The following is a 15027-nucleotide window of genomic DNA, read 5'->3' on the forward strand; positions in this document are numbered from 1 at the left end:
CCGAGAACTCTTATCTTTTTAAAAAAGAAAAAGTTTCCTTTCACCCTATTGCTTCCTTAACCTACCATCTTTGTCTCTTCTCTCCCTTTTTACTGTAAACTACTTCAAAGAGTACCTCAACACCAACCTTTTTTAATTGCTTTTGCCTCTCTGGATGTCCCATCTTATTTAAAACTAAAAAGGTGCTCCCATGGTCCATTTCTCTTCCCCTTCCCCAACCCCCAAACTCTACCCCCATCAGTTCTTGTGTACTTCTCTCCATCTGTCCATGATTTAATTGCTGCAAGGCATTCATGCTCTAAACTTAAGAGTGATCTTTGATTCCTTCTCTCCCTAAATTCAGCCAGTCCTTAGAGCCTCTGAATTCTGTCTCTACATTATTTCTTTTCTTTTTTTCTGTTGCCACCTTAAATCAAGACCTCATTCTCCATAGTCTCCTCCCTGTTCCTATGCCTCCAGTCTCTTCTGCTCTATCCCACACACCTCTACGGTCTTTATAGCACTATATAAATGTCAGCTATCCTTATTCTTAAAGACATGTAGTTTTGTTTGTTACATGTTAGAACCTGACATGATTCGCATTGCCTGTTGACTGAAGTCCAAACTTCTTCTTGCTTAGCCAACACAGTCTTGCTCTAACTTACCTTTTCATTTCAACCTGATTTCCTCCTAATTCTCCTAGTATGCTGTACAGCTGAGGCAAATTTGACTACTTTTTATCCCATACTTTTGAATCTATGTTTTTTCCTTAATTCTTCCTAGAATGACCCATGCCCAGAGTGCTTACTGAAATTCTGGCCGTCCTTCAAACCCAGCCCCAGTGATTACTCCATAAAGGAAGCTTTCCCTAATACCTTAGCTGGAAATGCCCCTCGGTTTCTAAACTAGTATTCATCTTATGCTCTTAGATGCTGATTTGTATTTTGAGAGTGTACATTCATACCTTATACATACTAGACTGTAATAGATTCTAAACTCTTCAAGGGCAAGGATTGTAGTTTTTTCCTCTTGTATGTCTTCCAGTACCTGCCTCAGTACATTGCATGTAGTAGGTGCTTAACAATTTTTTTTTTAAACAATTGAAAAGGGTAGCCGAGAGCTGTGGGTAGGAGAGATTTCTCTTCTACATAAACAGGAGTCAGGAAGAGAGAAGAGGTGATTAGTGCCTTCTTTTTACTCACTCGTTTATTTGAGCTAAGGTGTAATATTTATTTAAATCTTGTTTCCAATGATATTTTCCTTTAAGATTAATAATGTAAACGCAAAAGCAGTTATGTTTGATTCATATTTATTCCTTTGGAGTCCTTTGTACTTCTCTTTATTTGGGATTATAACACAGTAGGTATAGAGCTGGAAGGGACTTTAGAGCTTATCAAATGAATCCTCTTCATTTTACAGATGAGGATTTACAGGTAGGGTTGGAGGAAATTACACAACTAGTAAGTGTTTGAGGTAGAATTTGAACCCAAGTCTTTCTGCCTTTGTGTCCAATTTTCTATCTGCTATCCGCCTCTCATTCATTTCTCAGCCCCTTGTAGGCTGGATCCCCATCCTGCCATTTGACTAAAACAACACATACATGGAGAAGTAAATGTAAGATCTGTATAATTTCAGGTGGGATGGCACTATCATCTGATGAAATTTTGTCATTGTTCAGTTGTTTCAGTCATGTCCAGCTCTTTATGACCCCATTTGGGGTTTTCTTGGCAGAGATACCAGAGTGGTTTGCCATTTCCTGCTCTAGCTCATTTTACAGATGAGGAAACTGAGGCAAACCGGGTTAAATGACTTGTCCAGGGTCACACAGCTAGTAAGTGTTGGAGGCTGGATTTGAACTCAGGAATATGAGTCTTTCCTGACTTCAGGCCTGGCGCTCTATCTACTATGCCACCTACTTGCCCCTGTCACCTGATGAAATAGGAAAGGCTTTCTATAGGATGCAACTTTTAATTGAGCCTTTAACTGAGTTAGGGAGTTGAAGAGGTAGCAGAGAAGAAGGAAAGCATTCCAGATATAGCCAATGTGTTCCAAAGCACAGGGGCAGGAGACAGGATATGAGGTAGAATATAGTGTTCAGGGAACACCAGGCAGGCCAGTTTGACAGTACATGGGAGAAAGTAAGAGGGTAATCAGCCTGGAAAGAAGGGCAAAAAGTCTTGATGTAGAAGGCTCTAAATGCAAACTAGAATTCATATTTTACCTTTGAGCTAAAAACCAAAAAGGTCCTGGAGCTTCTTAACCCAGGGGATTAACATGCTCAGTCCTTTGTTTTAGAAATATCAATCTTGCAACTGTGTGGAGAATGGAGATAAGCTGGATGCCATCAGTTCAATTAGGAAAGTAGTGCAATCATCTAAAAGGGAGAGAGGTAATGAGGGCTTCCGAGTAGAGAAGGGGATGAAACAGGGAAGAGGTACTGTGGGGGGAGAATGGATAAGACTTGGAAACTGATGACATGGTGGGGATGGGGGGGAGGATACATGAAAGTGAAGAGTAAAAGATTAACCATAGATCTTGAATCATGTTAGGAAAGGTGGAGTCTTCAGTAGAAATAGGGAAGTTTGGCAAAAGGAAAAAATGTTGATTTCAATTTTGCATTTCCTGAGTTTGAGTTGCCTGTGGGGATTTGTATACAGATGACTCCCAGGTCTGTATGTCCAGCCCTCATCTCTCTTCTGAACTCAGTACCACATTACCAACTGCTCACTTAGTATATATCTGCCTAAATGTCCTGGAGGCATCATGCATTCATTTTGTCCACAGTGAAACATTCCCTTCCCTCTCTTAGACTTTTTTTATTTTTGCTGAGGATACCATCATCCTTCCAGTCATCCAGGTTCACTCTCTTGCTACCTTGAAGTCTTCCCCACCTCTTTCTTCCTTCAATTCCAACCCACCCCCATATTGAATCATGTGCCACGTCATGTTGCTTGTACCTCTACAGCATCTTTCGTATCTGTCCCCATCTCTACCCAAACAGCTCTTCTCATTGTAGCTCAGGCCCTCGTTACCTCTTGGATAAGAGCAATAGTCTACTCATTGGTACCCTTGCCCTGTGTTTCTCTCCTCAAATCTACTTTCTACGTGGTATTTCTTAAACATAGATCTGACCATGTTATTCCCCCAGCCTGGAATTTAAAGACCTCCACAACGTTTTAGTCTTTCCAGTGTCCTCTCCTGTTATTCCCCTTCACAATCTCTGTTCTAATCAGATTGTCCTACTAGTTGTATCCTCCATATGACATTACTTCTGCCACTTCCTGCCTTTTATACAAATCATCCCCCATGTCTGGAATGCAGTCTCTTCCATTTGTAAGCTGCTTAGTTTCCTCAGAGGCTCCAACATGAGGCCTTTCATGGGCCTTTCCCATTTGCTAGTGTCTTCTCCCTCTTGAAATTACTTTGTATGCATTTAAACGGGTGGCCATGTTTTGTCTTCCAAGTAGAGTGCAAGCTCCTTGAGAGCAGGAATGGTTTCTTTTGGCTTTGGTATCTGCATTGCCTAATTCTCCTTTCTTGGGGCCTTGTAAGTAGTAGAAGTTTAATAAATGGATGTTAAATCGAATAGAGCAACAAAGCACGAAACTGTTGGGCGTGTGCCACCCATTATTTATCTAGTATCATGAATGTGAGGGGAGCTGACCAGCAGCCTAGAACTGCACCATGTGACTTTACCCCTTTTTAATGCAAAAGAATTTTCAGAGGCCAAGCAAGGTTTTAATTAGTATTATTTTGACTTGTCACCCTTCCCCCACCACCCCCCCATCCTCCAGCTTTTAGGAGGTGGTCACATAAACCTAATGTTCTCTGGCATGGAAAGAGGTCATGTTACCAAGGCTTCTGCTGTAATTTCTTTGCCATTTTAAAATTATGATAGTGGTAGAGTTATTGATTCTTAGATTAATGTATGAATTCATTATGACAGATGAAAAAAATCAAGGTAGTCTGACAGTGGTACAGCATATATAGTCATAGCCTGTAATGTATAGTCTGTAGTGTGTATCTGATTTCTTTTTCAAGTTTTGCATTAGAGAATTCACTAGCAGTATCTAAGAAAACTTGATCAAACAGAATTTCATCTAACATTTCCTCTAAACTGAGTCATTGTTCTGGGAAATTTAATCCTTTGGAAACCTGAAGTTTTTCAGCTGACATTTATGTCAGGGATCATTTGAAACTGGAAAAAGGAGAGTGCAATAAAAAAAAAAAAAGATAAAGTTCTGTTTAGCTTGAATAAAGAAAATGATAATACTAGTTAACATTTATGTGATACTTTAAGGTTTGCAAAACATTTTACATTTTTTACCTCATTTGATCCTCACAACAACCTTATGAAATACAAGCTATTTTTATTGCCCTTTTACAGTTGAGGAAATGGTGGGTAAGAGATTAAATGACTTGCCCAGGGTCACACAGGTGAGTCTCTGAGACAGGATTTGAACTCAGATCTTCCTGATTCTTGGTCTAGGCTCTTTACAGTGTGGTTTGTTTTTTTGAAGAATTTCTTTTCCTATAAAATCTTGATAAAAATTTTTGTGGCGTACTGTCATAATTAAAGAATCCATCCACCTCTCTTTTATCTAAATGTTCAATGAATTGTTTTGGATGGATCATATTCTGTAAGTAAACATGTTTAAACATGTGTGGCATGTGTTTATTGCATCAAAACAATTATGTATCACTTTTTAAAATTAAAAACTCAACCAGGATTAACTGGAACTTGCTTCCTCTCAAACACGTAAATTTTATGCACGAAGACAAAAATGACATTAAAATAAGCACATAATAATAAATGAATTTGAATCAGACAAGTTGCTTCTCCCCATCCTCAGCTTCAAGGTATATCTTCAGATCAGGGCACATTCAGCCCAGCTACCTATGCTTTATAATTTTATGGCAGTCTAAAATGGAAACTCTCTTCTAAAGAATGATAACTCTGAAACCTGGAAGATCCTCAGTCAATTAAGGGGAGGGGTGGGGGAGGATTCCATCAGTTACACTATATCCTTCTTGAAATGAGTTAAAACAGTAGACCCATAAATCTCAAAATTTTTCAACAGGATTGCAAACCAAAAGGAAATGTCATCTAACTTAAAGCCCAGCAGAAAAGTTAACCCTAATCCCCATACGCAGAGCATTTTAGATAATGAAAATCTTACTATGTTTACTTAATTTAAAAGCATCCCTTAAATATACATGTGCACATACACATCCCATTTTTATCAGCCTTTATTTTTAGTTGAAAAAAGTGGACCACTTATTGATAGTTCAAAGTACTTCACGTCCATTGTCTTCTTTAATCTTTACTGCAGCCGTGGGAGGTTGGCAAGGTAGATATTTTCCACATTCTGTAGATGAGGAAGTGGAGGCTCTAACGTCAAATAGCTAATGAAGTGCTGGGGCCAGCCCTCCAAGCCATGATGTCAAGATGTCAGGACAAGGGCACATGAAAGGGCAACTTGGTTGAAGTTAACATAGACGTCTTTTGTTACACACTCTGCAAATATGAAGAATTTATCATTATGCTTTTCAATTATAATTGTTAGTTAACTGTCACAGCTTGTTTTCTTTAAAATTTCAATTGCAAGACAGTTATGACACCAAATAACCTTTCATACAGAGTAAATATTCACATACATATTTAGATGTGTTTGTGTATGTGCACAATGCATACACACATGTATACACATGCATACACACACACCTCAACACTACAGGCCCTTGGAAGCTAGGCACCCATTTTATTAGTGCCTTTCTGGAGGTTAGGAAGGTTCATTGAAGATAATTTGACCAAAAAGTAATTGATGGTTTGTGCAGATTACTCCAGGCCCACTTAGTTAACCTCCCAGGTTGAGGCTCATTTGTCTTGCTATAGTAAAGTCCTCTGTCCCCTCACCCCCAGCCCCAGTAAGTCTGTCACAGTGTTTCTTAGCCAGAATTCTACCTCTTCAGTTGAAGTCATTCTCTTCTCTCTCTCCTCCCCTGCCCCCACCCAACATGGCTTGTACATAAATTTCCTGTCTCAAAATACTGGCGTTGCAATCAGAAAGGCAATTGGAAATCCCGGGCATTTAAAGCTCTGTACAGAGCCTCAGTATCTTCATCTGCTAATGGGGATAATCCCCCTTTTTATACCCTGCTGCAGAAGGTTGGAGTGCCATGTGAACATGAGCTGTTATTACCAATGAGTCCATTGTATCACTATTCATTCTTGAACATTTTCTCTTTATCAAGGCTGAGTTAGTAAAAGGAAACTTACAAAGTGTTGGACTTACGCTTCGTCTGGTTCAGTCATCTGATGGCTATGGTGGACATGTCGTCATTGAGACTGTGGCGCCAAATTCCCCTGCTTCACTTGCAGATCTTCAGCGGGGAGACAGACTTATAGCCATTGGAGGTAATTTCTGCTGTTGCTCTTTACAATGAACTTAAATGATTTTGACTTAGAAAAATAACTTTTAAACTAGTGCGTGGTTTTAAGCCAGTGGATTGATATTCACAGTATCACAGTATCACAACTCCCTTCCCTCCTGCCTTTTCACCTCATCAGCTTTTGACTACACAATTCATTTTTCTCCCATCCTCTCCCTCCCTGCCCCCACCCCTATATCACTCTCCTCCTTCCAACAAACTTAATGAGAATATATCTGACTCCTAATATAAAAATGTTACGTAAATGCAGGGTATCATAATTGCTATTGCTGCTGGCTGCTACCACCACCACCACTACTATATGGGAGAATAAGCAATTATCATCTGTGAGGAGAATAAATGGGAATAGTACCTCTTGGCTCTAGGCCTTAGCCCTGCTCCTCGACTAACAATTTAGCAGAAGATGCACAATGGGATGACATTCACATATAGATCATCTTGGAGTACCGTGTATATGTATACAGATAAACCTGCATTCGGCTAACATTTATTTATTAACATTACTAAATTTAGCATCCTGTACTAGTTGCTGAGAAAAATATAAAGTTAAGTTGGTCCCTTCCTCAAGGAACTTACATTCTAATGCTGTATTTGCCTTAGCAAGGAATGAATGCCATGTTTTCTGTATCAGGAAGTGCAAGTTATCTAATTTAGAAATGATCTCATTTTCCTTATTTATAATCTTATTCAGTGACCATTAATAAATCATCCTGTGGAATTTTTACCCAAGGAATAAGTGTTTAGCCCATATTTTCATATGAAAACATATGGCCTCAAGTGGGCAACTTTGACATGACAATTAGAAGTGAAAACTTGAGGATGACTTGTTTGCAAAGCTCTGGTGACCATATCCTATAACAAAGGTATTAAGTCCAGCTCCCTCAGTTTACACATGAGAAAACTGAAGTTCAGAGGGATCTGGAGACTTGCCTGTCAAAGTCAGTTAGGCCACAAATGGCAGAGCCCCACATGCTAGATGGAGGTTCTATTCCTGTGGCCTATTCAGACTAGCCCTGAGACACTAGGATAAACAACAGAAATCTAGGAGGAAGAAGGGATCACCTTGTTCAAGGATCTGTATGCCCAATTTTTAAAAACCTCTCTGCCCCTTTTCTCCTTCCAGGAAAGATAATAAATTATTTTGTTTAAGCAGTGGTACTAAGCAGAGTAAGACCTAATGACAAGCAGAGACTAATTTATCTTTTAAGCAAACTACACCCTATTTTATATTTGCTTTAGTTTTGAAAGTTAAATCCAGTGATGATACTCTTATTATCCATAATACCTTGTTAACCTTTTTGTTCCAAGTGAGTTAGTCTTCATCTCTCCCGAAGCCCATGAAGTACTTTGTAACCCTGCACCAGAGTGATAGCTTCTTGTCTTTTACCCATGCTGGCTTCAAGAATTACCTAGCCACCATCTCTTGGGGAACACAGATGGTAACTTACCAGCAGGAACTCAATCCTCTGGACTGTGCTTTCCCCCCTTGCCCTCTCTCAGCACTACTAACACACACACACACACACACACACACACACACACACACACACACCAGCTTTGTCTGACTATATATGCAATATTTAACACCCACAGTCCTTCATATATTCAAAGAAGGGAATGTTTTCCCATCTCTTCAAGGAACAATCTCGATCATTACAATTACACATCGTTTCTTCCCTTTTTTTCTTTGTCTTTTACTTTATTGTAGTCATTGTCTATGTTGCTTTTTGGGGTTCTGTTTACTTTGTTAATTCACATGGTTTCCCATGTTTTTCTCAATTCTTTCTATTAATTATATCTTATAGCCCACCTAATTCCATTATATTTATGTGCCACCATTTATTTAACCGTTCTCCACAGCACCTACTTGGTGGCCAATTCTTTGCTACTCCTAAAAGCTCTCCTATAGACAGTTTGTTGTTTATGGCACATTTCTTTCTGCCTTTGTCTTCCTGTGTATGCCTAGCAATGGGATCTCTGGGTCAATTTAGTCATTTTTTTAAAAGCACAATTCCAATTTCTGTTTTTGGAACAAACCTATGATTTTCTTGTGATAGCCAGCTTAAAAAAGACAAAACCCTTTACCAAATCAAGTCACCTGCTCTTCAACTTACAGTTTTAAAGCGTTATCTAGGGTGACTTGTATGAGACCACATAACCAACATCTGTCAGAGGTAGGATTTGAACCTAGGCCTCCCTGACTCAGTGGCCAGCGCTCTATCCGTTACACCATCTTACTTCTAGATTTCGTTCATGTTCTTTTCTAAAATGGTCACACCTCTACCACGGTATGTTAGTGTGATTGTCTTCCGCAGCCTCTCCCACACTGACTATTCCATCTTTCGTGATATTTGCCAACATTCTGGGTGTCAAATAAAACCTCAAGTGGTGTTTAGATTTGCATTTTTCTTATTATTAGTGATTCAAAGTGGTCTTTTCGCATGAAGGCTAATAGTGTGTAATTTCTTTTGAGAACTTTTTGTTTGTATCTTTTTGCCACTTATCCTTTCTCTCAATACATTTTAAGAAGTAAAATAATTCTGAGTATGTTTTTTGGTTTGAAAGAGTATAAATTCTCAACTGTTTGCTTATTCGTATTTTGATATTGGATGCAATGGTTCTATGATTTCAGAAAAATCTACCCCGTAGTCAAATAAGTTTTCTTATTAATTATCCCAGAACATTCAGCCCTCCATTAGTGCACATAATCAAAAGCTGACTGTAACATGTACAGCAGACTTACATGATGCTTATGGCAGTGACTTACTGTGGTTTTTTTTGTTTTGTTTTTATCCTAAATAGGAGTTAAAATCACATCTACAATCCAAGTGTTAAAGCTCATCAAGCAAGCCGGTGACAGAGTAATGGTATATTACGAAAGGCCTGTTGGTCAGAGTAACCAAGGACCAGTGCCGCAGGATAGTTTTACACCACTGGAAGATCAGAACTTTCTGACAAATTCATGTCAGCCGAATTATGAAGATGACTTATCTAGCCTGGTAGTGGATGTGGATAACAAAGACATAGATTTAGAATTTGAAGATTTGGCATGTGATATCAGGATACAAAATGAGCCCAAAGATGAGGTGCCATCAGCAAGTCAGAGTCCCAAACGCAGTACAACGCAAATCCTTAAGCCTTACGGATCTGTCTCACCAATCTTAAACCGTAAATCATCCAGTTACATGCTACCACAAAGTTCTCTACTCAAAGATGCACCCAAATTAGGAAGACCTAGGGTCTCTGAAAGTTCAGACCCAGCACAACAATCAACAAGAGCATCACAAACATCTCTTAAGCCTTCTGTGTCACCAAGGCCACAAACGAAATCTGTTCCACCATCTACTGATACTCAGAGCCAGGCAGAATCAGATACACCTGTTGAAAAAACAGAGAAACCACCTTCTCTTGCACAGTTAGAAAAAATACCAGAAAAGTTAACAATAAATACTAATCTTACAGAAGACACATCCATGTCAAAGCCATCCGTGGTAAAGCAGGAACTGGTAAAAGAGCCAGTTTCAGAAAGTGCTAATAAGGACAGCGCAGATGACCAAACGTGGGAATCAGAGGAAATTCCTTATCACCATAAAGTAGGTAAATGGACAAGAAAGAAAGGAACTTGTATATTTGACATAGAAGGCTGCCATAAGTACCTGAATGTTGCATTGTGGTGCAGAGATCCTTTCAAGGTGGGTGGTCTCATCTGCTTAGGACATGTTAGTATAAAACTGGAAGAGATTGCGTTAGGGTGTTTAGCTACTTCAAACTTGGATTATCTTACGAAATTCAGATTGAATCCTCCTAAACCTAAAGCTATGGTTACTAGAACTGCATTGCGAAGTCTGAGTATGCAGAAGGGATTCAATGAAAAATTTTGCTTTGGTGATGTTGCTATACATTTCAAATATTTGAGAGAAGGAGAACATGAACAATATATGAATCTTATAGAGAAGGAAAAAGAAAGCAATTTGATAGAGGATGTTCCTGACCTTAATAAAGATGAGTATCTTGTTGGACAGATGAATTATGCAGAAAATAAACATTGTTTCCAAGACACTCAATTCCAGAATCCAACATGGTGTGACTACTGTAAGAAGAAAGTTTGGACTAAAGCAGCTTCCCAGTGCATATTCTGTGCTTATGTTTGCCACAAAAAATGTCAAGAAAAATGCTTTGCTGAAACTCCACTTTGTGCAGGACCTGAGAAGCGAGTGGACCGAATCTTGAAAACCTTTAGGCTAGAAGGACAAGAAAATATGTTAGGAATGTCTTCTAATAAATCAGTCGGTAAAAGTACAGGTATAACAAGGCATTTATGGAACACTAGCTCTCGTATCCTAAGCTTGCGTCAAAGCGTTAGAAGAAGCCAAGCTGAACACATTGCTGACTTGGCAGAACCCTCACCCAAGCCAACACCAAACACTTCTGACAATGAAGGCAGTGACACAGAGATTGGTGGTCCAAATAGTCCTTCCAAGCGGGTAAACAGCGCAGGAATCAAATTGGCAAGGAAAGAAGGCGGCCTAGATGACAGTGTCTTCATTGCAGTTAAAGAAATTGGTCGTGACCTTTATAGGGGTTTGCCTAATGATGAAAGGTTCCAGAAGCTAGAATTCATGTTAGATAAACTGCAGAATGAAATTGACCAGGAGCTGGAACACAACAATTCACTTGCTAGAGAAGAGAAAGAGGCGACCGATTCAAAGAAAAAAGCGCTCCTTTCGACGGCCTTGACTAAATCAGGTGAAAGACTGCAAGCTCTAACACTTCTTATGATACACTACAGAGCAGGTATTGAAGATCTAGAACTAGAAACTCTGTCTTTATATCAAACCAAAAAAGTGGCTACAGAAGATGCCGAAGAAGACCTCGATAATGAAATATGCGAACTAATGGAGGCACAGCCTTTTACCAGCATATCAGATGAATTATTTGACACTTCTGACCCTCTGTAGTACACTGTTTGCCTATTTAACCTTCTAAACAATTGTGGGAAAAAAATTACACTTACTAAAATACATCAGATACACCCCCATTTAAACACTCATATAATATGTGTGGCCTGCTTCTCCACTTTTATTTGCCTATCTTAACAGCAAAAAAAAAAAATGATAGTTGGTTTTGTTTTTTTTCCAGCAAAAAGTATGACCATTTAACTTGGCTAAATTGGTTGATTTGGATTGTATTATAATGTGTTTTGGGGTTAATACTGGGAATTTATTTTTGCTAATTTATTTCTAACTTTTTCTATTATGGAAACTAAACTAAAATTTAATGTTGATATTGTTTTCCTTTTTGTTTCTGAATTACTGTTAAATAGTCAGAATTCTTAAAATGTTTCAATTTACATCATGGTGATAGTTATGAACTTGCTGCATGCCCAAACTGATAACACAGCAATCATTGAGGGAACAGGTTTTGAAATTTTTGATCATGTTGTATTTCTTTTTGTCTCAAATTGGTTGTAGAATGTTTTCTTGGCAGGGGGGTGGGTGTGGTAAGGGAACAATGGGGGATAGATGTTGGAGGTGGATTTGGAATGGGTTTATTTTTTCTTTTTGCAGGGGGATGGCGGGAGGGTTAGCCAAACATTACATGAAAGCAAACACTGTGGCTTTTATTTTGTCTATGATGATTTAGTAAAGATATTATTATATATGATGTTGCTTGCTTTTCTATGCTTTTGTTTTTTAAAAAAATGTTCTTTTCAAAAGTTGTACAATTGAATTATGGTGATGCTAAGACCCAATTCAGTGCTTCCTTTGAAGAGCTTGCACTGTTGAAATGCAGAAAGTAATAGGTACAATTTGATGCATTTGGTCGAGAATTCCTAGCCAGTCACTAATATTTTTTTGCCTGTCAATTTAAGAATTTTAAAATTATGAAAAATATAACCAATAGATCGTTGATATTTAACCTTCCAAAATATTGATGCTTTACCTTTTATAGATCGGTGTATCTGCTAAAAAGCATTTAAAGTTCTAAACATTTAGAACCTTAAAAATCTTTATCCTGCAGAAAATAAAATGTGTAATACGATGTCAAGTTTCAGAAGATTGTAAAGCAGTTGGGTTGGTAATTGTGTTTTGTTTTAGAAACAAGTTTGTATTTATACTGAAGAAAGCTTTAGGAAAGAGGATGTACAAAAACATGTTTGATTCCTTGCTTGTCTCCCATATCACAAAATTGCATTTAGACCAATAGAATGGGTCTTCTCATTCAGAATGCTTTTATATAATATAGATAAATAGAATTGGGGCTGCTTCTCTGAAAAAGAAATGATGAGATGACTCTGGATTCAGATTATCCATCCCTTACTACCATGTAATTAATGGGAGATGTATATGTATTCTCATTCATTCTCTCTCCCCGCCCCCCGCTGTCTTAAAATATTTTGAATGTTTTATCTTTTTGCATACATAGAAATCATATATGCATATTTTCTTCCCTGTGGGTAGGTACTTTACAAGAGAATTGGTTTTTAGAACGAATGGAAATTAAACTAGTCAACTATAAAACAAGTTAATAATTTACAAATAGTTTATGTATGATAGCTTTTAAGGCTGGAAGAAACTGGAATGATCCAATGGAAAAGGCACTAACCCAAGAGTCGAAACCCGAGTTTTAGTCCAAGCATTTCAACCAATAAGCTCTACGACCTTAGGCAAGTCACATAACCTCTCTGTGCCTCAGTTTCCCCATCTGTAAAATGGGTTTATAATACCTACCCTATCTACCTCACAGGATTGTTGTGAGGAAAACATTGTGTATGGGAGAATATTTAACAGTAAAGTACACAAATGCAAGATGGTTATTGTTGTTAGCCTAATAAGGCAGTTATCCAGGAGAAAGGGAAAAGGGGAAACACAAATCTACAGACTGCTACTTTACTCTCACAATGAGCAATTGCTCTCATTCATGAGACTTTTAATAATTGCAAGGTGTTTAGGACATGAAATTCTTTGTTAGCCAAGTGTGTGGAAAAATATTCCAATTTTTTAAAAGGCCTGTTCTGTAATTAAAAAGGTACATATACTGTTGCAGACACAAATTTCCTTAAAAGTTCACATATACTATAAATTACTCAGTAATTCAAATTCAAAATAAAATTCTGTCCTACACTGTTACTAAATCTTGGCTCCTAAAAATAGCTTACCATCAATGACCAACAGGGCTGTGGGTCTTTTTGGTGACTATGATTATGGTAATACCATGGTAGTTTTAATTGACATCCAAGAATTCCATCAGATCTCTGCCTGGTTTAAGGGAACTGTAGAAATAACAGAAAACTTTGGGTTCCTGAAAATCCATGCAAGTTTTGAAAGTATGTAACCATGTAGAAGAATGACTCTGGAAAGTCTAGATAAAACCTTATTTATATAATGCTGCTAATGATATATGTAAAATATAGATTTAATGTAGTGCAATGTTTTTTATATACACTAGGAGAAGGGGACTGCTGTTCTATATTCAAGAAAAGGGTAAAGCAACAATCCAGTTAACCTAAGTTATATGACATGAGGTTCCAGAGGGAGAAATTATAATACATTACATTACTGATGTGTAATCTTTGCTGCCGTGCTATGTTATCAATAGCTAAAAAAATAATAATAAAGACTACCACAGAAAACAAGAATATTTTTATTTTTGTGACATCTAGAGAGTTGGTAGGTGTTACATATTTCAGAGATTGCTTCCTACTAGAATTTTGTCATGAAAACAAACATTTATAAAGTCTGATTTCTTTAAATAAAGCTATCTTTTTAAGCCGCTTAAAAGGTTTTTTTTTAAATATATACAATGTATTACTGTCTAAATCCAGGAAGTCCTGGATGATTTCTGTATATCACCACTATATGCAAGTAAGGAGAATATTTAGCTAAATTTTCCTAAGGTATTATTTAACCCAAATCAATAAAAGTGAAATTTTAATATTTTCAGATAAGCTATATAATCTTTGGACTCAGAACTTTTGTAACTTAATTGTTAATTTGCTTGGCCTCCAAATATCAATCTTGCATGATATTTATATTCCTTAACTCTTATTGAAGTATGCAGATCATTTCCTCTGGTTGCAAGAAGACATTTTATAACAGGGGAGGGACTCCTAAATACTAGAAGTTTAGCTACGAATAGCCTGGATTTTTTTTTTCCTGTTCTGAATGTTAGTATCTAAAAAGTTTATCCAAAAGATCTCAAAAACTTTGCATCATTCCCCCTATCTCCAATCTTCACTTTTAATATCATTATGCCCTTACCGCCATAAGAAATGTCCTATTCTGAATTAAAAATTTATATTGCATCTCCCCCTCAGATTAGCATTACCTTTTATTAAAAGTTAGATATTGTAATCACAAAATCATCCATCAATTAATAAATACTTATCTTTTTGTACCAAGTCATACCAGTGAACATGACCATTCAGATATGTAACTGTCTTTTGCCTCAACCTTTGTCTTAGCTTTGCTGCTTATTAAAGAGATCAAATTTTAATGATCCGATTGTATGAAACCTAAAACCATGGGATAAACCAATCCAAATCCAGAAACCCTCATGCGGGAGAGATTCCAGAAGGAAATATGTGTGGTCAAG

The 15027-nt window shown here is 37.6% G+C and overlaps 1 protein-coding gene across 2 annotated transcripts in view; it reads left to right on the top strand.

Annotated features, from left to right (window-relative positions):
• PDZD8 (PDZ domain containing 8) overlaps positions 1 to 14213 on the top strand; it is a 105674-nt gene extending 91461 nt beyond the window's left edge. For both annotated transcript variants that reach the window (XM_036737160.1, XM_036737161.1), the window contains 2 exons: positions 6235 to 6397; positions 9235 to 14213. In XM_036737160.1, the coding sequence (XP_036593055.1) occupies positions 6235 to 6397; positions 9235 to 11390 (2319 nt within the window). In that variant the 3' untranslated portion in view covers positions 11391 to 14213. The remainder of the gene's footprint in view (positions 1 to 6234; positions 6398 to 9234) is intronic.
• Positions 14214 to 15027: the final 814 nt, after the last annotated feature.

The sequence above is a fragment of the Trichosurus vulpecula genome, chromosome 8 (genome assembly GCF_011100635.1).
Source record: "Trichosurus vulpecula isolate mTriVul1 chromosome 8, mTriVul1.pri, whole genome shotgun sequence".
NCBI classification, from domain to species: Eukaryota; Metazoa; Chordata; class Mammalia; order Diprotodontia; family Phalangeridae; genus Trichosurus; species Trichosurus vulpecula.